General features: G+C 35.7%; 1 protein-coding gene across 1 annotated transcript; it reads right to left on the reverse strand.

Annotated features, from left to right (window-relative positions):
* Nucleotides 1-1,079: 1,079 nt before the first annotated feature.
* On the reverse strand, nucleotides 1,080-26,356 carry il1rl1 (interleukin 1 receptor-like 1). The gene is made up of 11 exons (XM_079820859.1): nucleotides 26,275-26,356; nucleotides 26,090-26,179; nucleotides 24,066-24,318; nucleotides 23,632-23,791; nucleotides 13,042-13,195; nucleotides 12,890-12,958; nucleotides 12,679-12,796; nucleotides 9,338-9,471; nucleotides 8,895-9,032; nucleotides 7,578-7,739; nucleotides 1,080-3,246 (listed from the first exon to the last, which is right to left on the reverse strand). The coding sequence occupies exons 2-11, from the start codon at nucleotides 26,175-26,177 to the stop codon at nucleotides 2,882-2,884; spliced, it is 1,641 nt and encodes a 546-aa protein (XP_079676985.1). The 5' UTR covers nucleotides 26,178-26,179; nucleotides 26,275-26,356; the 3' UTR covers nucleotides 1,080-2,881.
* Between the last annotated feature and the right edge of the window lie 451 nt (nucleotides 26,357-26,807).

Raw genomic sequence — 26,807 nt, forward strand, 5'->3', positions numbered from 1 at the left:
CTTACCAGCGCCCCATGGCCGCATTAACACATATAAGCCTACACATCCTCCAGTAATTCTCCATATTCTAACGCATTAAACAATATACAAGCATGTAATTCACACACCAGTAGAAAAGAGATGTAAAGCTGCAAGCAGCATTTATTAGGATTCAAGCGGTTTAAGGCCTTTAAGCACATGCGTAAAAAAATATAAAATAATAATATAAATATATATATATAAATATAAAAAATATAGCCTACGTTTTATTTAGCAAGCATGTAACCACTTAGAAAACCATAAGTAATTTATAAAAGATCATATAAGAGATTCAGTCAAGAATCATTGTGTACAGACGTAAATACTGTATGTTGGATTGATATTGATGATAATAATAATAATAATAATAATAATAATAATAATAATAATAATTAATTACATTTATATAGCGCTTTTCTAGGCACTCACTCAAAGCGCTTTTACATAGAAGGGGGAATCTCCTCAACCACCACCGATGTGCAGCATCCACCTGGATGATGCGACGGCAGCCATATTGCGCCAGAACGCCCACCACACACCAGCTGATTGGTGGAGAGGAGACTGAGGGATGATACCAATCGTATATATACAGTATATGGGGATGATTAGGAGGCCATGATGGACAGGGGCCAATGGGCACATTTTTTTGGCCAGGATGCCGGGGTTAAACCCCTACTCTTGATCGAAGGACATCCTGGGATTTTTAATGACCACAGAGAGTCAGGACCTCGGTTTAATGTCTCATCCGAAGGACGGAAGGAAGATAAGGAAGTTCATCGTGATAATGCATTGTCAGCATTTGAAATATTTTACCCTTTGGTTGACAAGCATGGACCTATGCAAAAATGTACAGTGAAGAATATTATGGCACCATGCAATAATAATGAGTTGAAAAACATTATGATTGAGAGAGATGTGGAAAAGAGTACAGCAAACAGAACTGGGAACAAGGAGGAAGTGAATTGCAAATTAAGAAATCAAAAAGAAAAGACTGTTTTACAAAATTAAAATAAGTGAATGTAAATATGATGGTAAAAATGTAGAATAATGAAATAATGGGTAGGAAATCAAGTCGATTTTTATCGATTTTCAGCATGCACATCAACAGGAACAGCATTAACACAGATGACAGATGATCGTTTAGCACAGATAACCTAGTAAGAGAAGTATTGTTAGATTTTAGCTCAGCTTTTAAGGTAGGCTACTGGATCATTCATTATTGAAACTGAAATGTTACAGATGTACTTCCCATTCTGTGCATTGGTTTAAAAGTTATCTGTCTAATGGCACAATGTGTATTTTATAATGGAAGTTATGCAGAAGTGAAAGAGTTGCAATGAAGGAAGTTGTTTAGGACCATTATTATTTTCATTATCAATGATCTTCCTCTTGTTTTAAAGTGTGCATGGACAGTCACATATGCAGATAATACAACATTATATTTACCTGCAACATCAATTAAGCAGTTGTCTACTATACTTTGGATGAGGAAATACAATTTAATTCTTCCAATAAATCTCAGCAGACAAAAAAACTCCAGACAACATGAGCTGTGGAAAATGATAAGTGATCTAAGAGCTTTATACAGCTTTTTACAGCGGATCCCTTTGAAAAGATGGCGCTTCTCTGAATAAGGTCTATAGAGCCTACATTGTTTAAACAAAAAAAGTAGTGTAATTTATGCAGAAGAAGATATTTATTAAAATATGGAAACATTAAAAACAATCTACATGCATATTTGAAATTAATATGCAAGGACACTCTGTAAACTGCATTTCCTTTAGAAAGATCTACCAAAAATGTATCAGGGGGGAAAACATTTTAAAAATCCTACAGACCCCAAACTTTACTATTACTAGGGATGTGCACGAGTTCTCTGAAGTTCCACCAATGATCAAAATAATGACTGGTCATATACAGCGATCAAGCATAACATTATGACCAGGTGAAGTGAATAGCACTGATTATCTCTTCATCCCCTGTTAGTTGGTGGGATATATTAGGCAGCAAGTGAACATTTTGTCCTCAAAGTTGATGTGTTAGAAGCAGGAAAAATGGGCAAGCGTGAGGATTTGAGCGGTCATGGGTGACCAAGGCTCATTGATGCACGTGGGGAACACATGGCACCAGGTGCACTATGGGAAGAAGGCGTGGAGGTGGAGGCAGTGATGCTTTGGGCAATGTTCTGCTGGGAAACCTTGGGTCCTCCATCCATGTGGATGTTACTTTGACACGTCCCACCAACCTAAGCATTGTTGAGACCATGTCCAGCCTTTCATGGAAACAGTATTCCCTGGTGGCTGTGGCTCTTTCAGCAGATAATGCGCCGCCACAAAGCACAAATGCTTCAGGAATGGTTTGAGGAGCACAACGAGTTTGAGGCGTTGACTCGGCCTCCAAATTCCCCAGATCTCAATCCAATCGAGCATCTGTGGGATGTGCTGAACAAACAAGTCCGATCCATGGAGGCCCCACCTCGCAACTTACAGGACTTAAAGGATCTGCTGCTAACATCTTGGTGCCAGATACCACAGCACACCTTCAGTGGTCTAGTGGAGTCCATGCCTCGACGGGTCAGGGCTGATTTAGCAGCAAAAGGGGGACCAACGCAATATTAGGCCATAATGTTTAGCCTGATTGGTATGTCTGATGTGACTTTTTGCTGAATTCGGGAAATAAAATGAGTCAAATATGGGACTTCACCAAATAACACCAAAGCCTGTCATTTTCCTCTTAAAATAAAATAAAATCACAAACAAAAATAAGATGTTCAGTATTTCAAGAACCGCAAACTTACAAACATTTCTTCCTGAAGTAAAATGTTTGTGAATCCGGCCCCTGGACCTGAAATGCGTCTCTCTCATTAAACTGGTAAACGCTGACATTCGAGTGGTGTATTTTTCGCACTACTCCACTGATGGGACGGCGCAACAGGCATCCTATATCGCACTCTCTTCCAGAACCTGGAGCTTGGTGAGGATTCTCCGTCTCTCCACACTAAAGGAGAACTCTTACAGAGGAGATGCTGCAGTCCGAGAGGCAGATGTGTGTAGTCCTGCATCTGTCCCAGCTGGATGAGAATCACACCGGTGTCTCCTTGAACCAGAGCCTGATGGAGCCCCACTTGCAGATCATAAGCTGCAGGAGAACTGGTGCCGGTTTCTGGTGTTAGAATGATGATAAGTCTCCGACTGAGCTGTATCTTAGTTTCAATCAGGTTCATGCAGTCTGGTGAAGACACAGGAAGCAACATTCGAGAAACATGCATCAAAAAGCATCAGTATATCTATTGCACACAGCAAAAAAAGGATGTTGTTCCTCCGTATTTTGTCTTGTTTTCCAGTACAAATATCTAAAACATTCTTAAATCAAGAGACATTTACTGAAGAAGCAAAATGACTGAAGATATTGGGCCCTATTTTACCGATTTGAGCGCATCGTCTACTCTAAAGCTTATGGCGAGGTGCTCTTAGGGCATGTCCGAAACCACTTTTGCTAGTTTAACGACAGAAAAAATGGTCGGTGTGCCAGGCGCATGGTCTAAAAGGGTCGTCCCTCGTCTCTTAATGAGTCATGGGTGTGTTTTGGGCTTAACGTGCAATAAACCAATCAGAGTCTCATCTCCCTTTCCCTTTAAAAGCCAGTTGTGCTCGCACCATGACGGATTCACTAGTTACATGCGAGCGGAAAGACTGAACGCTTCTCCAGAGAGGAATCTTTATAAATTTAATATTTAACAATGTGTGTGTGCTGCTGTTGCTCCCTGTGTGTGTAATAATCAGAGTGTACCCATAGGCTCATATTACTAACACACCCTCAAGCCAGCCTCGCATAACAGCCCTTAATCCCTTCTTTGTGGACACATTTGGGCACGAAGGTCACAAGTGTGATTCCAATTTTTTTAATAAATGTTATGTCACCATCTTTGATAAAATAAATTATATCAATTCATGCCTTTTTTGTGATTTTTGGGGTATTAATGAATTTATTTACCTGTAAAAGTACCATATTTTTGTAAGTGTCATTTTGTAAATGTAAGATATGCTTATTTTTATGTTATATTTAATATTTCTTTAACTTATGTAAAAAAAAAAAACATATCAGCAAGTCCAGAGAGCCAAAACCTAAAAATGTGGTGACTTTGGTGACATCTGGTGACCTATGATGGTATTAATTTCTTTTTAAAGCTACAATATCAATAGCCACTAGATGGCAATAGAACTCAATGGCTGCATATGGGCTAAACTTTGTAAACCAATGTTTTAACTTTTTTTTAAATTGCCCAATTATTGGCTCATTTAATTCTTTTGTTTGTGTATGTGTGAGTGACTGTTTTATTTGACAAAAATAAAAAAATAAAACTCACTCTGTTATAGGCTCATTCAATGGCTTTCAATGCAATGCTTTTGTGGATGTGTGTGTGTGTGTGTGTGTGTGAGTGCGAGTGTTTGCCACATTGAGAATGTTGCATAGGCTCACTCCTTGATTCGTGTGTATGTATGATCTGCATTGTGTTGGATTTATAGATTTTTTTTTGGACAAATAAAAAAAAATATGCTTGGAATTACAGTTTTTTCCATTCATTCCTATGGGTGCCCAATTTTGTCCACTAAGGCGGGATTAAGGACTTTTTTTTTTCAAGCACTTAACATTGTAGAATCGTGTCAATTTTTTTTGTGTGTTCAGGTGGCAAACTTAGGAAAAGTATCCAAGTCTTGTACCGCTCAGATTAAGGAAAGTATTTTTAAAAAACAAAACAAAACGATTTTACCCTCATTTGTCCAGAAGATGGCTTTAGGGTTAAAGGTGTCATGAACTGGCTTTTTAATTTTTTTTATACTGTTGTCTGAGGTAAACTTATGACGTTCGAGTGGTTTTGACATTCAGAAACATCATAATGAATAAGTAATAGGCTATTTTCTACCCTGGTTTTGAGGCTCTCTCCTGGAACGCTCGGTTTTGATGGGCGTGCTGCACTGAAGACTTGGCAGTAAACGCCCACGGCTAGGATTGGATAACTGTTTCGCATAATAATGAGTTTCGGCTCCCCAGACAGCACATGTGGGGAATTGTTTTGAAAACTTCCAATGTGGAGAAACGGCAACCGAAATGAATCACCCACAGAGCTCGCAAAATGTCTTTATCAAACAAACACAATGATTCATCTCTCGTCCACCCGCGATTAATCCGAATGTTATTTTTTATTACTTGGCCCGCCCAATCGGTGGATATATCCGCCGACCTCGCATCACTAACACACACACACACGCCAAGCACGTGCATCAGCAAAACTTCCGCAACATAATCAATAGATATCAAACCATCTGTAACAATGCAATCCTAACACATATAAAACACATGTTTTACTCACATAAGTGTGTTGCACCGATTCGTCGGATCCAATATAGAAGAACAGCATTGTGTTTTAATCTCAATATGTCTGCAAATCTCGACCTGTGTCTTGTTTACAAACGAATCCGCAGTAAAATGAAGCGAACAAACGCAATGTCTTACGCACGTGAGCTGGAACTTCATTAAAAATAAAGTTCAACCACATATTCCTAATATTAGAAGCTTATGCAGCGGCTGTGTTCTTCCACAAGCAGGCAGCGCAATATCTTGCTATCTTCGGCATGTTTATTGATCTGTAGCGCGATCAGTTTATCTCCACGAGTCGGTGGGCGGGGCTTGAGGCGGCGTTTCAACACACGCTCACGTCAAGGGTTGGCTTATTCTGAGATCTCTCGTTTTCTGGGCCTGGTGTCAATATAAGCTTTTCTTTGACTAACAAGGAAGTTGCGTCTCTAAACAGCGCTGTTATTACCTCGCTAGTGAAAAAAATGTATGTGTAGCCTTTAAGTTGCTACACTCTATACTAAAGGGCCGTTGAATGCTTGAATCTGATTGGCTGATGAACGTTCTAATCGTCTATCATGTTTTTTTTAGTCCTGTAATTTCCGTTATTACAGTTAACTATGCGAAGTGATATGGAACTGTAATGCGGTCTGGAGAGCTGCCTGGAACGGCCCCGTAATATAATACAGGATATATTACCATTATGATGGGCGATATCTTATCGTTTGCGATTATACTGGTAAAAATTCTCCCCACGATAAGAATTTGCCTTCCCGTGATAATAACGATAAAGCCTAGTTGATTATTTCGAATTATTCAGCCTTTAATAAACAGGAAGAAACTAATGCACAAACAGGAATCTCATTGGCTGGCGCGCACCTATTACTCTGCCTGTTTTGATTTCAGCAAATCATTTTGAATGAGCGCTGACAACGTGATTAATATTCATGAACCCAGAAGCTCATTAATCCTTAGTGCAGTTTATTTTTATTAGTAGAAGAATTTGTGGTATTATTATCTTATCAACTCAAATTACTGAAGTTCTATCATTAAATCATTATTTGCAACTTTTTTTGTAATCTGAAGACATGGTTGGGATAATTACTTTTGCTGTTTCTGCAATTTTTACCACTATTTGCACCATGAGTGTATGAATAAATACAGAATCGGTTTACATTTAAAACTTGTCATTGATTTGAATTATTATTGTTTGTATTGTGTGATGTTTTTCAGCACAGTTGCGCTATTTAAACACTACCTGCACTTTTACAGAAGACAATTATATCTGCAACTTTTCCATTTCTGAAAAGGCTGGTGTGGAATTTTACATTAATTACAACTAATGTATTATAGGAGCCTATTTGATGACAGGTACGTTTTACTTTAGATCATTGCTTGTTTTTCTGAGGCTCTCAAGAATGCATGCAGCTCTCACTTGTATCCAAAAACATGGGGAATGATACTACATTTATCGTCATTGATATCGTTATCGCAATAAATACTAGAAAATATCGGGATACATTTTTAAGTCCATATCGCCCATCCCTAATTACCATGACCTTTTATATATAAAAGGCTGAATGAAAAGTTGATTTCCCAACCCCTTTAAATAACACACACATACTGCACTATTGACTTTAGAGCAGGTGTGTGTTGGTCAATGGTCAGTGGTTTTCAGTTCCTCACAATAGCAACGCTCCAACAATGCTCCTGATCACACCTGGTGTTCAGACCAGATGCCCATGGGGGAACAGATGCGCCAGTGCATTTGAGATTTAAACAACGAGGAGCTGGACGTAAACATGAGAACTGCGTCGAGCTGAAACTAGCAGAACACACTTGTGTCACGCCACATTGCACCAGTTGTATAATAGAGTCCATTAAGTCTTTTTTAATGAAAAATGCATCGAAGTTTATGCTTAAAACAAGATCAGATATCTGCCAGTGGGGTCAGAAAATATCAACCTAATTTAAAGGGAAAACAAGTTGTTGTTTTACCCCATTGGCAGACATTTTTCAGAAATCAAGACTTGTTATCTTCAGTCATTTTGCGTCTCCAGTAAAAACATCTTGTTTTAAGAACTTTTAGATATTTGTGCTGGAAATAACCTCATTTTATTTGCAGTGCACAGTGAAAGCAAGCACATGTTCATGTTCATCACGCACCGCAGAGAAGATTACATGAAACAGTTGAACAAGCGTACCTTCCCCAGGTAGGTCATCTCTGCCGTGAATGAACAGTTTAAAGCCATAGTATCTCTCCAGCACGGTTAGAAGAGATCCAGCAAAGTCACTCACAGTTTGGCCTGTCGTCTCATCCAAGTTGTTTCTCTGGCAAATCACATAAGCATCATAGAGTTTCCCATCTGTCAAAATGAGAAAATGCATTTATGCATTGCATTGTAGAAGTCACAAGTGATCATTTCAATATATTGCTATATATAAATGAGTGCTGTCAAATCGATTAATCGCATCCAAAATAAAGGTTGTGTTAACATCATTTTCATATGTGTGTACTGTGTATAATTGTTATGTATATATAAATACACACACATGCATGTATATATTTGTTATATTTATATATATTTATTTATATATATATATATATATATATATATATATATATATATATATATATATATATATATATATATATATATATATATATATATATATACATACATACAGTATATGCATGCAAATTTTCTTGAATATATATACACATGCATGTGTGTGTATTCAAATACATAATATTATACACAATACACACACATGAAAATGATGTAAACACAACCTTTATTTTGGAGGCGATTAATCGATTTGACAGCACTAATATTTACATATACTGTATATTTACTTGAAAAGCAAAAGATATTAAGTCTTGTTTTCTGAAAGAAATGTCAAAATTAAGTATTTATTCTTAAAGCAAAAAATATCTTGCAATGGGGTCAGTAAAAAAAAAAATCTTAAATTAAAGGTAGATTTTTCTGACCCTCAGATATTTGTTCTTGTTTTAAGCATAAACTCACTTCCTTTTGATGCATTTTTTTCATGAAACAAGACATAATAGTCATTGTTCTTTTAATGTAAATGTATGTTAATTCGAGAATACTTTTACTGAAAAACAAGACAATACTGAGTAATAAATATATTTCCTATTTATTCCCATATATATCCAGCACAGTCCCACTCCTTGAAAACCTGTAATATTGTAATATTATATGTCATTTTTAATAAAATTATATAAAATGTATTGGTAACACTTTACAATAAGGTTTCATTAGTTAACATGAACTAAGAATGAACTGCACTTCTGCAGGATTTATTCATCTTTGTTAATGTTAAGTTACTGTTAAGTAACTGATACATTATTAAAATCAAAAGTTGTGTTTGCTAGCATTAGTTAATGCACTGTGAACTAACATGAACAAAGATCAATAAACACAGTAACACATACGGTTAGTTAATGCATTAACTAATGAAACCTTATTGTAAAGTATTTATAAAATATTATTCTTTACCCTCTTTCCTGTTGAGCTTGAAGAAGACTTCCCTTAAAAACAGCATCAGATCCAATGAGAACCACTTCACTATCCCACCGAGCGCCAGGACAAGGAGAAACGTGCACATGCACGCCAGAATCACAGGACACACTGAAGCTGAAATACAACATGAAACATGCAAACCAGAGTAAAACAGCAGCACAACAAGACTACAACTCTAATGACTATGCTCAATAAATGTTTACATTATATTTTAATATTTACAGTCATAATATTATAATATTAAAATGTAATACACACATAAAATATTAATACTAAAATGGAAATCTTAGCAACATTTAATTCCAAGTGATTTTGCTTTATATTGTAATTTAGAGAATAAAACGAAATGTGACACAAATATTGGGTAAAATAATGCATTTTTAATTAACTTATTCATAGATCAGATCAGAGGATCTCACCTTGCCTCTTCAAAGTGACTGATACAAAAACCACTTTATATGGGTCTTTAGCTATGCAGCGAAACTCAGAGCGGAGGTCCAACTCAGACACTCTAGTGATGTTCAAAAATGACTGAATGGTGCCATCTTGCTTTCTGGAGAAAAACAGCACCAATTACCCATCATCAGAAAATGTGCTGTTCATATCAGAGATCTAGAGTAGAGCGGGTATCAGTTGTTTAGTGTGAAGGTCTAGTTATTTTAGGCCACTGCTTTTGCAAAATGGGGCTCAGTTTAACTACTTTTAAAGAGCTCATGACAAGAGAAATAGAGTTTGATCTTGATCTTTTGACATACACTCAAAAAGATTCTGGGTTAAAAACAACCCAAGTTAGGGTGAAAATGGACAAACCCAGCGATTGGGTTGTTTTAACCCAGCGAATGGTTTGTTTTAACCCAGTGAATGGTTTGTTTTAACCCAGCAGTTGGGTTGTTTTAAACCAGTGAATGGTTTGTTTTAACCCAGCGAATGGTTTGTTTTAACCCAGCAGTTGGGTTGTTTTAAACCAGCGATTGGGTTGTTTTAACCCAGCGAATGGTTTGTTTTAACCCAGTGAATGGTTTGTTCTAACCCAGCGATTGGGTTGTTTTAACCCAGCGAATGGTTTGTTTTAACCCAGCAGTTGGGTTGTTTTAAACCAGTGAATGGTTTGTTTTAACCCAGCGAATGGTTTGTTTTAACCCAGCGATTGGGTTGTTTTAAACCAGCGAATGGTTTGTTTTAACCCAGTGAATGGTTTGTTTTAACCCAGCAGTTGGGTTGTTTTAACCCAGTGAATGGTTTGTTTTAACCCAGCAGTTGGGTTGTTTTAACCCAGCGAATGGTTTGTTTTAACCCAGCAGTTGGGTTGTTTTAAACCAGTGAATGGTTTGTTTTAACCCAGCGATTGGGTTGTTTTAAACCAGCGAATGGTTTGTTTTAACCCAGTGAATGGTTTGTTTTAACCCAGTGATTGGGTTGTTTTAAACCAGCGAATGGTTTGTTTTAACCCAGCAGTTGGGTTGTTTTAAACCAGTGAATGGTTTGTTTTAACCCAGCGAATGGGTTGTTTTAACCCAGTGAATGGTTTGTTTTAAACCAGTGAATGTTTGTTTTAACCCAGCTATTGGTTTGTTTTAACCGAGCAGTTGGGTTGTTTTAACCCAGCGAATGGGTCGTTTTAACCCAGTGAATGGTTTGTTTTAACCCAGCGATTGGGTTGTTTTAACCCAGCGAATGGTTTGTTTTAACCCAGCGGTTGGGTTGTTTTAAACCAGTGAATGGTTTGTTTTAACCCAGCTATTGGTTTGTTTTAACCCATCAGTTGGGTTGTTTTAAACCAGTGAATGGTTTGTTTTAACCCAGCAGTTGGGTTGTTTTAAACCAGTGAATGGTTTGTTTTAACCCAGCGATTGGGTTGTTTTAAACCAGCGAATGGTTTGTTTTAACCCAGTGAATGGTTTGTTTTAACCCAGTGATTGGGTTGTTTTAAACCAGCGAATGGTTTGTTTTAACCCAGCAGTTGGGTTGTTTTAAACCAGTGAATGGTTTGTTTTAACCCAGCGAATGGGTTGTTTTAACCCAGTGAATGGTTTGTTTTAAACCAGTGAATGTTTGTTTTAACCCAGCTATTGGTTTGTTTTAACCGAGCAGTTGGGTTGTTTTAACCCAGCGAATGGGTCGTTTTAACCCAGTGAATGGTTTGTTTTAACCCAGCGATTGGGTTGTTTTAACCCAGCGAATGGTTTGTTTTAACCCAGCGGTTGGGTTGTTTTAAACCAGTGAATGGTTTGTTTTAACCCAGCTATTGGTTTGTTTTAACCCATCAGTTGGGTTGTTTTAAACCAGTGAATGGTTTGTTTTAACCCAGCGAATGGGTTGTTTTAACCCAGCGTATGGGTTGTTTGAACCCAGCAGTTGGTTTTCATTTTAAATAATAAAGGTGCACTTAAAAAAAGCTGGTTTAAAAACTGCTGGGATAAAAATACCCATTTGTGGGTTATTTGGCAAATTTCTGTTTAGAAATGCTGGGTTAAAAAAAAAACTGGGTATTTTGTCAACCTATTCAAGGTTTTTCATTTTAAATAATAAAAATGCTGGGTTAAAAACTGCTGGGTTAAAAACTACCATTTCTGGGTTATTTGGCAACCCAGCGCTGGGTAAATATTGGACAGAACAAATGTTAGGTTATTTTGTCAACCTATTCAAGTTTTTTCATTTTAAATAATAAAAATGCTGGGTTAAAAATGACCATTTCTGGGTTATTTGGCAACCCAGCGCTGGGTAATATTGGACAGAACACAAGTCGGGTTTTTTGACCCAGCATTCAAGCAGACATTAGCTGCGACTTACATGCAAACAAAAAATGTAAAATGTGAGACTTCAGACGTTTTTCTACTTGTACAGTAATAATTTGATTATTTTGATTAATTAAAAAATTCTGGGTTATAATATGGGTTAAAAACAACCATTTGTGGGTTATTTGGCAACCCAGTGCTGGGTAAATATTGGACAGAACATATGTTGGGTTATTTTGTCAACCTAATCAAGGTTTTCATGTTAAATAATAAAAATACACACAAAAAAAATCTGTTTAAAAATGCTGGGTTAAAAAAAAAACTTTTCTGGGTTATTTGGCAACCCAGCGCTGGATAAATATGACAGAACATATGTTGGGTTATTTTGCCAACCTACTCAAGGTTTTTTATTTTAAATAATAAACATGCACTTAAAAATGTGTTTAAAAATGCTGGGTTAAAAACAACAATTTCTGGGTTATTTGGCAACCCAGAGCTGGGTAAATATTGGACTGAACACATGTTAAAATGTAAAATGTGAGAGTTCAGACGTTTTTCTACTTGTACAGTAATAATTTGATAAGATTACAATGTAATACAAACCTTAATTTCATTCAGGAATTTTCCTCTCTCAGAACAGAAAACATGACCATTGACAAATGTATCCAGTTTTAACCGGTTTTGCTGGACAACCCAACATTGGGTTACATTGACCCAGCACTGGGTAGGTGTGTGAGGGGGTTCATCATTTGTATTGACAATAAAAAAAATGACATAGCACCTGAAATATGGACAAACCCAACCGTTGGTTCAAAATGTAATTGAAAAATGTAACCCAATGGCTGGGTTTGTACTTTGACCCAAACTTGGGTTGAAACAACCAAGCATTTTTTAGAGTGTACAGAAAAACTATCCAGCACCTGAGTAAAAATAACCCAATAAAATGACCTAACTTAACCCCATTTCGGTTCAAAAATAACCCAGTATCTTTTAGAGTGTAGTTTGTATGAGGAGATAATATCCACCTGTTTTCCTGCTTGTATCCATCCATCCCACTCATTTTATTCCTTCCCCAGTAAATCGAGCACCTTTTACACACATTGGGTCCAAAGGAGACAGAACACTGGAGGATCAGTTCTGCGCCTGAGACACAAGAGCAAGCGATGCTTTCAGGTTCATCACTGACATTACTATGAAAACTTTTGGTGCTTAAAGAGATTGTAACCCATTCCTCACCCACATCAGTGATCACAACGGAGTTATTAACGGGAAGGATAAACTCAGGACTAAAGCTGAGGGACGATTCTATGAACAAGAGAGAGATGGTGTTAGAAACGAACTCCTAGCACAGAGTATAGACCGGACACGGCTGAATGAGGAAGATATACCTGTGAAGGTCAGTCTGCGAGATCCAGAGCTGTTGTGTTTTATCCCATTGTGCTCCCAGGTGCAAACGCAGGTGTAAATACCCTCACTTTCTTTCGAAGAGTTTCTGATGAGTAAATCCTTTACAGACTCTTGGTTTGGAATAAGAGAGAAATTCTGCCAAAGAGAAAAGATTTGGGCGATAATATTGCTTTCATGCACACACTGTTCCACGATCAGTTAAAATGAAAATTCTGTCATTAATTACTCTCCCTTATGTCGTTCGACACCTGTAAGACCTCCGTTCATCTTCAGACACAAATGAAGATATTTTAGTGTAAAGCTGATGCTGAGAAAGGCTTCAGATAGGCCTCCATTGGCATTCAGTACATTTACACTCACAAGACCCATAAAAGGCACTTAAAACGTCGTTACAAAGTCCATCTCACCACAGTGGCTCTACAATAATTTTACGATGCGACTACAATAGTTTTTGTGCGCAAAAAAAAATCAAAATAACACCTTTATCCAGCCTCTTCTAGTCTTCCGTGTGTGTCTCCACGACGCATGCGCGAGAATATGACGTAGCGTCGGCGTTCGGGAATCCATGAAATGCACACTTTAGTCCCATTTTGAGAACTACGTCGAGACCTAAAGCACGATCAATGTAGAATTCAACAGCTTAGACACGCGCGTCTTCCTCTGCTTGTGAACAAATCTCTTCTGGGTCATGTGTCCGAACGCCGGATCTGCGTCATATTCTCGCGCATGCGTCGTGGAGGCACACACGGAAGACAAGAACAAGAAGTTGGATAAAGCCGTTATTTTGATTTTTTTTGCGCACAAAAACTATTGTCGTCGCATCGTAAAATTATTGTAGAGTCACTGTGGAGAGATGGACTTTGTAACGACGTTTTAAGTGCCTTTTATGGGTCTTGGGAGTGTAAATGTACTGAATGCCAATGGAGGCCTATCTGAAGCCTTTCTCAGCATCAGCTCTACACTAAAATATCTTCATTTGTGTCTGAAGATGAACGGAGGTCTGACGGGTGTCCAACGACATGAGGGTGAGTAATTAATGACAGAATTTTCATTTTTGGGTGAACTAACCCTTTAAATCGCAGCAACTGTAATTATTACTGCAACAGATCAACATGTATAATTCTCATTTCATATGCAAAGATGTCACCCAATCAGAACAGTGGGCATTAATGTTGAACTCTTAAAGGAGACACGCCTCTTTAACCCTCTGGTATTGTCACAGACAGACATCGCAAAGTCTTGTTTTGCCTAGGTGGACATTTCTGAGCGTTTCTTTAGCCTGTTTGACTGATTGTTGACAACTACTGTTGTTCCTGTCTATCGATACTTGCTGCCTTGCCCATTGATCCTTGCCTGGTTATTCTTCTGTGAGTGTTATCTGCCTGTCCTGAGCAATTGCCTGTTATCTGACCACGTTTCTGCCTGCTGCTGTCATTTCCTGTTTATCCCTGTCTGACCCTGCCTGTACGACCTTGCTATTTCAATAAAGCATGCAAATGGATCCCAGTCTAAGTGATGAATCTTTACAGGTATTGTTAATTTGGGGGTCACACTTGTGTTGTTCACCGTCAGAAGTGACTTATTTTATTTTCAGTAAAATCAATCTAATATATTTTTGTTCAATAATATATTTTTTTGTTTTGTATTTTGAGACAATTTTATTGTACTAATTCATATTTAGGCAATCATTTTCCAATATTTAAAAAGTGTTTCTAATATTTTTTATTACTTTTCAATTAAAGCAGTATTTCATGTTAAAATGGACACTAGATTAAATGTTAAAATGCCTTTAAAATAAAATTTTTGATGGCAGATTAGTGCCATTTGATGAAAACGTACGTAAATAGTATGTATCTGTCAAAATAAAGTATACATCTAATTACTATTTACACATATAGCAAATAACTGCTACTTTTACATTGTGTAAATATCATATATCACTTTTTGCACAGTGTAAATTTCCTATATCACTATTTGCACTTAGTGTAAATATCATCCATCACTATTTGCACAGTGTAAATTTCCTATATCACTATTTGCACAGTGTAAATATCATATATCACTATTTGCACAGTGTAAATATCATCCATCTCTATTTGCACTTAGTGTAAATAACATCTATCACTATTTGCACAGTGTAAATATCATATATCACTATTTGCACAGTGTAAATATCATCCATCTCTATTTGCACTTAGTGTAAATAACATCTATCACTATTTGCACAGTGTAAATATCATATATCACTATTTGCACAGTGTAAATATCATCCATCACTATTTGCACTTAGTGTAAATAACATCTATCACTATTTGCACAGTGTAAATATCATATATCACTATTTGCACTTAGTGTAAATAACATCTATCACTATTTGAACAGTGTAAATATCATATATCACTATTTGCACAGTGTAAATATCATATATCACTATTTGCACAGTGTTAATAACATATATCACTATTTGCACTTAGTGTAAATATCATCTATCACTATTTGAACAGTGTAAATATCATATATCACTATTTGCATAGTGTAAATATCATCCATCACTATTTGCACAGTGTAAATAACATCTATCACTATTTGCACTTAGTGTAAATAACATCTATCACTATTTATACAGTGTAAATATCATATATCACTATTTGCACAGTGTAAATAACATCTATCACTATTTGCACAGTGTAAATATCATATATCACTATTTGCACTTAGTGTAAATATCATCTATCACTATTTGCACTTAGAGTAAATATCATATATCACTATTTGCACAGTGTAAATATCATATATCACTATTTGCACTTAGTGTAAATATCATCTATCACTATTTGCACAGTGTAAATATCATCTATCACTATTTGCACTTAGAGTAAATATCATATATCACTATTTGCACAGTGTAAATATCATATATCACTATTTGCACTTAGTGTAAATAACATCACTATTTGCACAGTGTAAATATCATATATGACTATTTGCACTTAGTGTAAATATCATATATGACTATTTGCACTTAGTGTAAATATCATATATCACTATTTGCATAGTGTAAATATCATCTATCACAATTTGCACAGTGTAAATATCATCTATCACTATTTGCACTTAGTGTAAATAACATCTATCACTATTTGCACAGTGTAAATATCATATTTCACTATTTGCACTTAGTGTAAATATCATATATCAATATGTGCATAGTGTAAATATTATCTATCACTATTTGCACAGTGTAAATATCATATATCACTATTTGCACAGTGTAAATATCATATATCACTATTTGCACAGTGTTAATAACATATATCACTATTTGCACTTAGTGTAAATATCATCTATCACTATTTGAACAGTGTAAATATCATATATCACTATTTGCATAGTGTAAATATCATCCATCACTATTTGCACAGTGTAAATAACATCTATCACTATTTGCACTTAGTGTAAGTAACATCTATCACTATTTATACAGTGTAAATATCATATATCACTATTTGCACAGTGTAAATAACATCTATCACTATTTGCACAGTGTAAATAACATATATTACTATTTGCACTTAGTGTAAATAACATCTATCACTATTTCCACAGTGTTAATATAATCTATCACTATTTGCACAGTGTAAATATCATATATCACTATTTGCACTTAGTGTAAATATCATCTATCACTATTTGCACAGTGTAAATATCATCTATCACTATTTGCACTTAGAGTAAATATCATATATCACTATTTGCACAGTGTAAATATCATATATCACTATTTGCACTTAGTGTAAATAACATCACTATTTGCACAGTGTAAATATCATATATGACTATTTGCACTTAGTGTAAATATCATATATGACTATTTGCACTTAGTGTAAATATCATATATCACTATTTGCATAGTGTAAATATCATCTATCACAATTTGCACAGTGTAAATATCATCCATCACTATTTGCACTTAGTGTAAATAACATCTATCACTATTTGCACAGTGTAAATATCATATTTCACTATTTGCACTTAGTGTAAATATCATATATCACTATTTGAACAGTGTAAATATCATATATCACTATTTGCACAGTGTAAATATCATATATCACTATTTGCACAGTGTTAATAACATATATCACTATTTGCACTTAGTGTAAATATCATCTATCACTATTTGAACAGTGTAAATATCATATATCACTATTTGCACTTAGTGTAAATATCATCTATCACTATTTGCACAGTGTAAATATCATCTATCACTATTTGCACTTAGAGTAAATATCATATATCACTATTTGCACTTAGTGTAAATATCATCTATCACTATTTGCACAGTGTAAATATCATCTATCACTATTTGCACTTAGAGTAAATATCATATATCACTATTTGCACAGTGTAAATATCATATATCACTATTTGCACTTAGTGTAAATAACATCACTATTTGCACAGTGTAAATATCATATATGACTATTTGCACTTAGTGTAAATATCATATATGACTATTTGCACTTAGTGTAAATATCATATATCACTATTTGCATAGTGTAAATATCATCTATCACAATTTGCACAGTGTAAATATCATCCATCACTATTTGCACTTAGTGTAAATAACATCTATCACTATTTGCACAGTGTAAATATCATATTTCACTATTTGCACTTAGTGTAAATATCATATATCAATATGTGCATAGTGTAAATATTATCTATCACTATTTGCACAGTGTAAATATCATATATCACTATTTGCACAGTGTAAATTGGAATTGAATTGGATATGTTACTCTCTCACTTCCCTGAGGATGACACTCCTCTTGTACTGCTCGGTGACTTCAACATTCACCTTGATAAACCCCAGGCTGCAGACTTCACCACTCTTCTGACCTCATTTGATCTTAAGCGAGTATCTACTACAGCTACTCATAAATCAGGTAACCATCTTGATCTTATCTACACACGCTACTGCTCCACAGACGTCACTTTAGTTACTCCTTTACACACCTCAGATCACTTTCTCATCACTCTTAACCTCCTTCTAACTCCTAACACAACACACACTCCTCCGCTGATTACCTTTCGGCGTAATCTACGCTCACTCTCTCCCTCCCGTCTATCCACTATGGTTTCCTCCTCACTCCCTCCACCTGCTCAGTTCTCAGCACTAGACACTAACAGTGCTACTGACACTCTTTGCTCCACTCTAACATCTTGCTTAGACAACCTCTGTCCCGTTTCATCCAGGCCAGCCCGCACCACTCCCTCTGCCCCCTGGCTGTCTGATGTTCTCCGCGAACATCGCTCTGGGCTCCGGGCGGCAGAGAGGAAGTGGCGCAAAACTAAAAACACTACTGACCTGACCCTGTATCAGTCTCTTCTCGCTTCTTTCTCTAGTAACGTCTCCACTGCTAAAACTACATACTATCACAACAAAATACACAACTGCTCTGACTCTCGTGCACTCTTCAGAACGTTCTCTTCGCTCCTCTGTCCCCCCCCCCCCCCTCCTTCATCAACTCTTACAGCTGATGACTTTGCATCATTTTTCACACAAAAAACCTCCTCCATCACACATACACTCCCCTCTTTTTCTCTGCTCTCTGAAGCTGAAGTCTCCAAACTCATCCTTTCCAATCATCCCACTACATGTCCGCTTGATCCCATCCCCACTCACCTCCTTCAGGCCATTTCTTCTTCTGTTACTCCTGCACTCACTCACATTGTCAACACCTCTCTTCACACCGGGACCTTCCCCACAGCATTTAAGCAGGCTCGGGTAACCCCACTGCTTAAGAAACCATCTCTGAACCCAGCACTTTTAGAAAACTACAGACCGGTATCCCTTCTGCCTTTCATTGCAAAGACACTCGAGCGAGTTGTTTTTAACCAGCTCTCTACGTTTCTTGAACAGAACAACCTCCTGGATATCAACCAATCCGGCTTCAAAAGCGGCTACTCAACTGAGACTGCCCTGCTCTCGGTTACGGAGGCACTGAGGCAGGCAAGAGCGGCTTCCAGATCCACAGTACTTATCTTACTGGATTTGTCTGCTGCTTTTGACACAGTTAACCACCAGATCCTCCTGTCAACTCTCATGAAGATGGGCATCTCAGGAACTGCTCTCCAGTGGCTCAAGTCTTACCTCTCAGGTAGGTCCTTCAGGGTGTCATGGAGAGGTGAAGTGTCTAAGTCACATCATCTAGCCACTGGAGTTCCACAGGGCTCAGTGCTTGGACCACTTCTCTTCTCCATCTACATGTCATCACTGGGATCGGTCATTCAGAAACATGGCTTTTCCTATCACTGCTATGCAGACGACACTCAACTCTACTTCTCATTTCAACCAGATGATCCCACGGTTGGTGTTCGTATTGCTGCCTGCCTAACAGACATTTCTGCCTGGATGAAGGAGCATCACCTGCAACTCAACCTTGCAAAGACTGAACTGCTTGTGGTCTCAGCCAACCCAGCACTTCATCACAATCTCTCCATTCAGCTAGGATCATCAACCATAACTCCGTCCAGGACAGCCAGGAATCTTGGAGTTGTGATCGATGATCAGCTAAAATTCACTGACCACATTACTGCAACAACCCGGTCCTGGAGATTTGCATTATACAACATTAGGAAGATTAGACCCTTCCTATCTGAGCTGACCACAAAACTCTTGGTCCAAGCTCTTGACTGGACTACTGTAATGCTCTTCTAGCAGGCCTTCCGGCATGCACTATCAAACCCTTGCAACTGATCCAGAATGCAGCGGCGAGGGTGATCTTTAACGAGCCGAAGAGAGCGCACGTCACGCCTCTCTTCATCAGACTCCACTGGCTACCAATAGCCGCTCGCATCAAATTCAAGGCACTGGTACTCGCCTTCAAAGCAACCACTGGCTCTGCACCAATTTACCTTAACTCGCTTGTTCAGACATACACACCCTCCAGGAGTTTGCGTTCTACCAGTGAACGACGCCTTGTGGTGCCATACCAGAGAGGCATGAAATCACTGTCACGGACCTTTTCCTGGACTGCCCCCACCTGGTGGAATGACCTGCCTATCTCAATTCGAGCAGCCGAGTCTGTAGCCATTTTCAAAAAACATCTAAAGACGCATCTCTTCCAGCAGCACCTGACCAATCAAGAATAGCACTTAACATTCTATTCATTTTTCTGTCTGTCTAATTTATTTAAAAAAAATAAAAAAATAAAAAAAAATCCTGTGTTCTGTGTTAGATTAACTGAGACTTGTTACAGCACTTGCATACTGTAGCCTCTGACTGTTGTAGTTGCTTCTATTGCTCTCATTTGTAAGTCGCTTTGGATAAAAGCGTCTGCTAAATGACTAAATGTAAATGTAATGTAAATGTAAATGTAAATATCATATATCACTATTTGCACTTAGTGTAAATAACATCTATCACTATTGGCACTTAGTGTAAATAACATCTATCACTATTTGCACAGTGTAAATATTTGCACAGTGTTAATATCATCTATCACTATTTGCAGTGTAAATATCATCTATCACTATTTGCACAGTGTAAATATCATCTATCACTATTTGCACAGTGTAAATATCATCTATCACTATTTGCACAGTGTAAATATCATATTTCACTATTTGCACAGTGTAAATATCATCTATTACTATTTGCACAGTGTAAATATCATCTATCACTATTTGCACAGTGTAAATATCATATTTCACTATTTGCACAGTGTAAATATCATCTATCACTATTTTCACAGTGTAAATATCATCTATCACTATTTGCACAGTGTAAATATCATCTATCACTATTTGCACAGTGTAAATATCATATATCACTATTTGCACAGTGTAAATATCATCTATCGCTATTTGCACAATGTAAATATCATATATCACTATTTGCACAGTGTAAATATCATCTATCGCTATTTGCACAGTGTTAATATCATCTATCACTATTTGCACATTGTAAATATCATATATCACTATTTGCACAGTGTAAATATCATCCATCACTATTTGCACAGTGTAAATATCATATTTCACTATTTGCACAGTGTAAATATCATCTATCACTATTTGCACAGTGTAAATATCATCTATCACTATTTGCACAGTGTAAATATCATATTTCACTATTTGCACAGTGTAAATATCATCTATCACTATTTTCACAGTGTAAATATCATATATCACTATTTGCACAGTGTAAATATCATCTATCGCTATTTGCACAGTGTTAATATCATCTATCACTATTTGCACATTGTAAATATCATATATCACTATTTGCACAGTGTAAATATCATCCATCACTATTTGCACAGTGTAAATATCATATATCACTATTTGCACAGTGTAAATATCATCTATCGCTATTTGCAGTGTTAATATCATCTATCACTATTTGCACATTGTAAATATCATATATCACTATTTGCACAGTGTAAATATCATATATCACTATTTGCACAGTGTAAATATCATATATCACTATTTGCACAGTGTAAATATCATATATCACTATTTGCACTTAGTCTAAATATCATCTATCACTATTTGCACAGTGTAAATATCATATATCACTATTTGCACAGTGTAAATATCACTATTTGCACTTAGTCTAAATATCATATATCACTATTTGCACTTAGTGTAAATATCATCTATCACTATTTGCACTTAGTGTAAATATCATCTATCACTATTTGCACTTAGTGTAAATATCATCTATCACTATTTGCACAGTGTAAATATCATCTATCACTATTTGCACAGTGTAAATATCATCCATCACTATTTGCACTTAGTGTAAATATCATCCATCACTATTTGCACTTAGTGTAAATATCATCTATCACTATTTGCACAGTGTAAATATCATCTATCACTATTTGCACAGTGTAAATATCATCCATCACTATTTGCACTTAGTGTAAATATCATATATCACTATTTGCACAGTGTAAATATCATATATCACTATTTGCACAGTGTAAATATCATATATCACTATTTGCACAGTGTAAATATCATATATCACTATTTGCACTTAGTCTAAATATCATCTATCACTATTTGCACAGTGTAAATATCATATATCACTATTTGCACAGTGTAAATATCATCTATCACTATTTGCACAGTGTAAATATCATCTATCACTATTTGCACAGTGTAAATAGCACTATTTGCACTTAGTCTAAATAACATATATCACTATTTGCACTTAGTGTAAATATCATCTATCACTATTTGCACAGTGTAAATATCATCTATCACTATTTGCACTTAGTGTAAATATCATCTATCACCATTTGCACAGTGTAAATATCATCTATCACTATTTGCACAGTGTAAATATCATCCATCACTATTTGCACTTAGTGTAAATATCATCTATCACTATTTGCACAGTGTAAATATCATCTATCACTATTTGCACAGTGTAAATATCATCCATCACTATTTGCACAGTGTAAATATCATATTTCACTATTTGCACAGTGTAAATATCATCTATCACTATTTGCACAGTGTAAATATCATATTTCACTATTTGCACTTAGTGTAAATATCATATCACTATTTGCACAAATAGCAGCTGCCAAATTGTGTCACAGATTCAACCCATAGAATTAACTCCCTCTTGCTTAAATCACCAGATTTGAGAGTACTTTGGGCAGAACCCCCTCCCGTCAAACCCTGTGTCCCGTCCCGTCACATTGATGGTACTCAAACATTTTTTCCAAGGTTGGCAGGTCTGTAAATATAAAACCCTTCTGTTACGTCCTGAGACGTATTGTGTATGTGTTGCTATGCTCTTTTTCTCTTTTGTCCCGCCCTTTTCTTTCACAGGATTGGATCCTATCGAAGTGAACTCCAGATCTGATTGGTGCTAATGGGACCAAGAGGCAATAAAAGGATCTTCAGTGCCTGAAGAGGGAGCTCTGCTCAACCTGTGATTTCCTGTTGTTCAATTGCACATGTGCTGTTGTGTGTTCGCTACAGTGTGTTGCTACTGCTAGCTAATCTGTTGACCTGCCTGTTGTGTGCAGTGTGAATTTTGGTTTTGAGTTGATAAGTGGCTGTCAATCTCATTTCCTTTCTTTGTATATTTTGTAGATTATTGTAAATGTTTTTCCACTCTTGGAAGCTGTAGGGGGTGAGTGCCAATTATTTTGTAAATACTGTTTTCTCCTGTTTTTCATCAGATAGGTAGATAGGTTAATTTGTTGTATTTTTATTTGTTTTCTTTTGTTAGGGAATTTAGTTTTTCCTGTTAGGAGTTTAGCTGGTGTTTGTTTGTTATTTTGGCCTTAGCTCATCCCTGAAGTTGTGCTTTCTTTTGTGGTCCTGTAAATAAAAGTGTACAAAGGATCTTTGGTTTTCCAATACCAGTTTATGTTGCGGCCTCACCCTAGACGGGGTCGTAACACCTTCCAAGTGAAAAACAGGATATTCGTCATGCGGAAACCATGATCAGATCACATGATGAGTGATCAGCATCGCTCCCTCACATTGCAAACATGCTGTCCGATTGACCACAAGCATCCACCTCAACACACCTTATACCAGAGGAACGTGGCCTGCTGGTGCTCACACACCGGACAGTTGATTTTTGTCGCCTTTTGTTCTGTGGCCGTCTCGTACAAGAGCTCGGAGCTGAACTCCTCATAAACCACAATGTCAGTTTCATATTCATCACATTTGTCCTCTTCGTACCACCTGTAACAGGACAACACACACTGCTGTTAAAAGAAGGCGCTGGGTTCAGTTCATGTCTAACTTGCACTACTAAATATTGTTTTTCTAAGCAAAATATTTGACTTTTACTCAGCAAGGACATCAAAATTGACATGTTATATAGCGCTTGAGTCATATATACTATACTGTGATATGATATATTTTTCCATTTTCACAGTATGGAAAACTGCATTTGCAACATCTAACAAATGGTTTTGGAACAGCATGGATGTGAATGAAGTGTGTGTGTGATCACCAGCGTGTGATGTAGAGTCCCGTGTCGTTCAGGGTTGACCAAAGGATGTATAATGCAGAATGGTGGTAATGGACGCGCTCGCTCTCCTCCGTCCCGATTGGCTCAAGCGGGATTGTTCGGTTGAGGTATTTGAACCAATCATACGAGCCGTTTTCAGTGCCTTTCTGGCACGAATTATTCGGGCAGAGCAAATACAGGGATTCTCCAGCTCTCACTTTCCTTGTTCTCCTTCGATCAGGTCTTTCACACAGAACTAATAGAAAAGAGACACACATGTTTAAATAGGTTTAAAGCATCTCCTTTTAGCCCAATCCGGAGCAAAACTGCCTGAATGCATATGCATATTCAGTTAAATATTCCCTTCAAACAAACAAACAAACAAATAAATACGTCAACCAGTATTTTTGGATGAATTTTTTTTCTTTGCTAATTAACCAAAAAGCATCTACGCTTGTTAATTTTTTCCAAAATCTGTCCACTTGTCAACAACCAAATATTTAATTTTATTAATGCGCAAATAAGTAAAATAAATTAAATTAATCAATAACTTAAAATTTATATTTCTTTAAAAATTTATATTTGGGTTGTTGACAAATGGACAGATTTTAAGTTATTGATTTATTTATTGATTTACTGATTTGTATGTATTTATTTATTTATGTATTTGCACATTTATTAAAAAATGGGTTGTTGACAAATTACAATTTTTAAGTTATTAATTTTATTTATTTGCACATTTGTTATTTGGGTTGTTGCCAAATGTGCAAATAAATAAATCAATAACTTAAAATCTGTCCATTTCTTTAAAAATTTATATTTGGGTGGTTGACAAATGGACAGATTTTAAGTTATTGATTTATTCATTTGCACATTTGAAAACAACCCAAATAACTTTGTTTTAACAAATGTGCAAATAAAAAAAATTAAAATATTTCATTTGTCAACAACCCATTTTTTTAATAAATGTGCAAATACATAAATAAATACATACAAATCAGTAAATCAATAAATAAATCCATAACTTAAAATCTGTCCATTTGTCGACAAACCAAATATATATATTTTTTATTAATGTGCAAATAAATAAAATAAATGAATCAATAACTTAAAATCTGTCCATTTGTCAACAACCCAAATCACTTTTTTTTTTTTTTTTTTTTTTACAAATTTGCAAATAAATAAAAATACATTTATCAAAAACATAAAATCTGTCCATTTCTCAACAACCAATATATATATTTTTTTATTAATGTGCAAATAAATAAAATAAATTAATCAATAAATTAAAGCTACACTGTGTAACTTTTTTAGTTCCCCTTATTTGCACATTTGGCAACAACCCAAATAACAAATGTGCAAATACATAAATAAATACATACAAATCAATAAATAAATCAATAACTTAAAATCTGTCCATTTGTTGACAACCCAAATATAATTTTTTTTTATAAATGCGCAAATACATAAATAAATACATTCAAATCAGTAAATAAATAAATAAATCAATAACTTAAAATCTGTCCATTTGTCGACAAACCAAATATATATATTTTTTATTAATGTGCAAATAAATAAAATAAATTAATCAATAACTTAAAATCTGTCCATTTGTCAACAAACCAAATATAATTTTTATTAATGTGCAAATAAATAAAATAAATTAATCAATAACTTAAAATCTGTCCATTTGTCAACAAACCAAATATAATTTTTATTAATGTGCAAATAAATAAAATAAATTAATCAATAACTTAAAATCTGTCCATTTGTCAACAACCCAAATATCAATTTTTAAAGAAATGGACAGTTTTTAAGTTATTGATTTATTCATTTGCACATTTGGCAACAACCCAAATAACTTTTTTAACAAATAATTAAAAATAAATCAATAACTTAAAATATTTAATTTTTCAACAACCTAATCATATCTATTTTTTCAAGTGCTAATAAATAAATGAATGTCAACGAGCATCTCAGCATCTCTAGTGTCAACAACCCAAATATATTTTCTAATATGAAGTTACCAGTGGAGTTGGATTGATATGAAGAGACCAGAACACAGTCAGACAGGAGCAAAATCATCTGTAACATCCTCTTCTTCATCATCATCATCCCTGTAAAGCAAATAATCTCACTTATTTTACAATACAGCAACACAATATAACAGATACACACACACACACACACTGAAAAAACGAAACAAAAGTACCTTTATGTCTGGGTGTGTAATAATGAAATAAGTTCCAGTGAAGCTGATGCTGGAGATGTTGTAAGTTATCTAGTGTGAGACAGTCAGTCTGTTGTAGAGGAAAGAGGATGTCATTTACTCAACTCTTTTATCATAAAATCTTCACTTTATCTCTCTTTTCTGACTTTAAAAACAGGATATCATAAGAAGAGATTAGACTAGTTTTGAAAGTTCATAAAACAGTGAAAGGGACCTTCTGAAACAAGATCAACGAATACTTTTTATTACATTAACATTTATGCATGTGGCGGATGCGTTTATATCCAAAAGCAGCATTAATAATAAAGGCTTCGAGCTCAATAATCCCCTTAAATAAGTAAATAATAAATCAAAAATACATCCCTATGGTTATTGCTTGTTGAGGCAAACATCTCTATTGTTATTGACCATAATTATATGTTTTTTCAACCCATGTTTGGGGCAAATAAAGACATGAAAGAATCGGGATAGGACTCGGGCAGAAATCATGTTCATGGATGTGATTATTAACGTTA

Source organism: Gobio gobio (genome assembly GCF_949357685.1).
Source record: "Gobio gobio genome assembly, chromosome: 7".
Classification (NCBI taxonomy): domain Eukaryota; kingdom Metazoa; phylum Chordata; class Actinopteri; order Cypriniformes; family Gobionidae; genus Gobio; species Gobio gobio.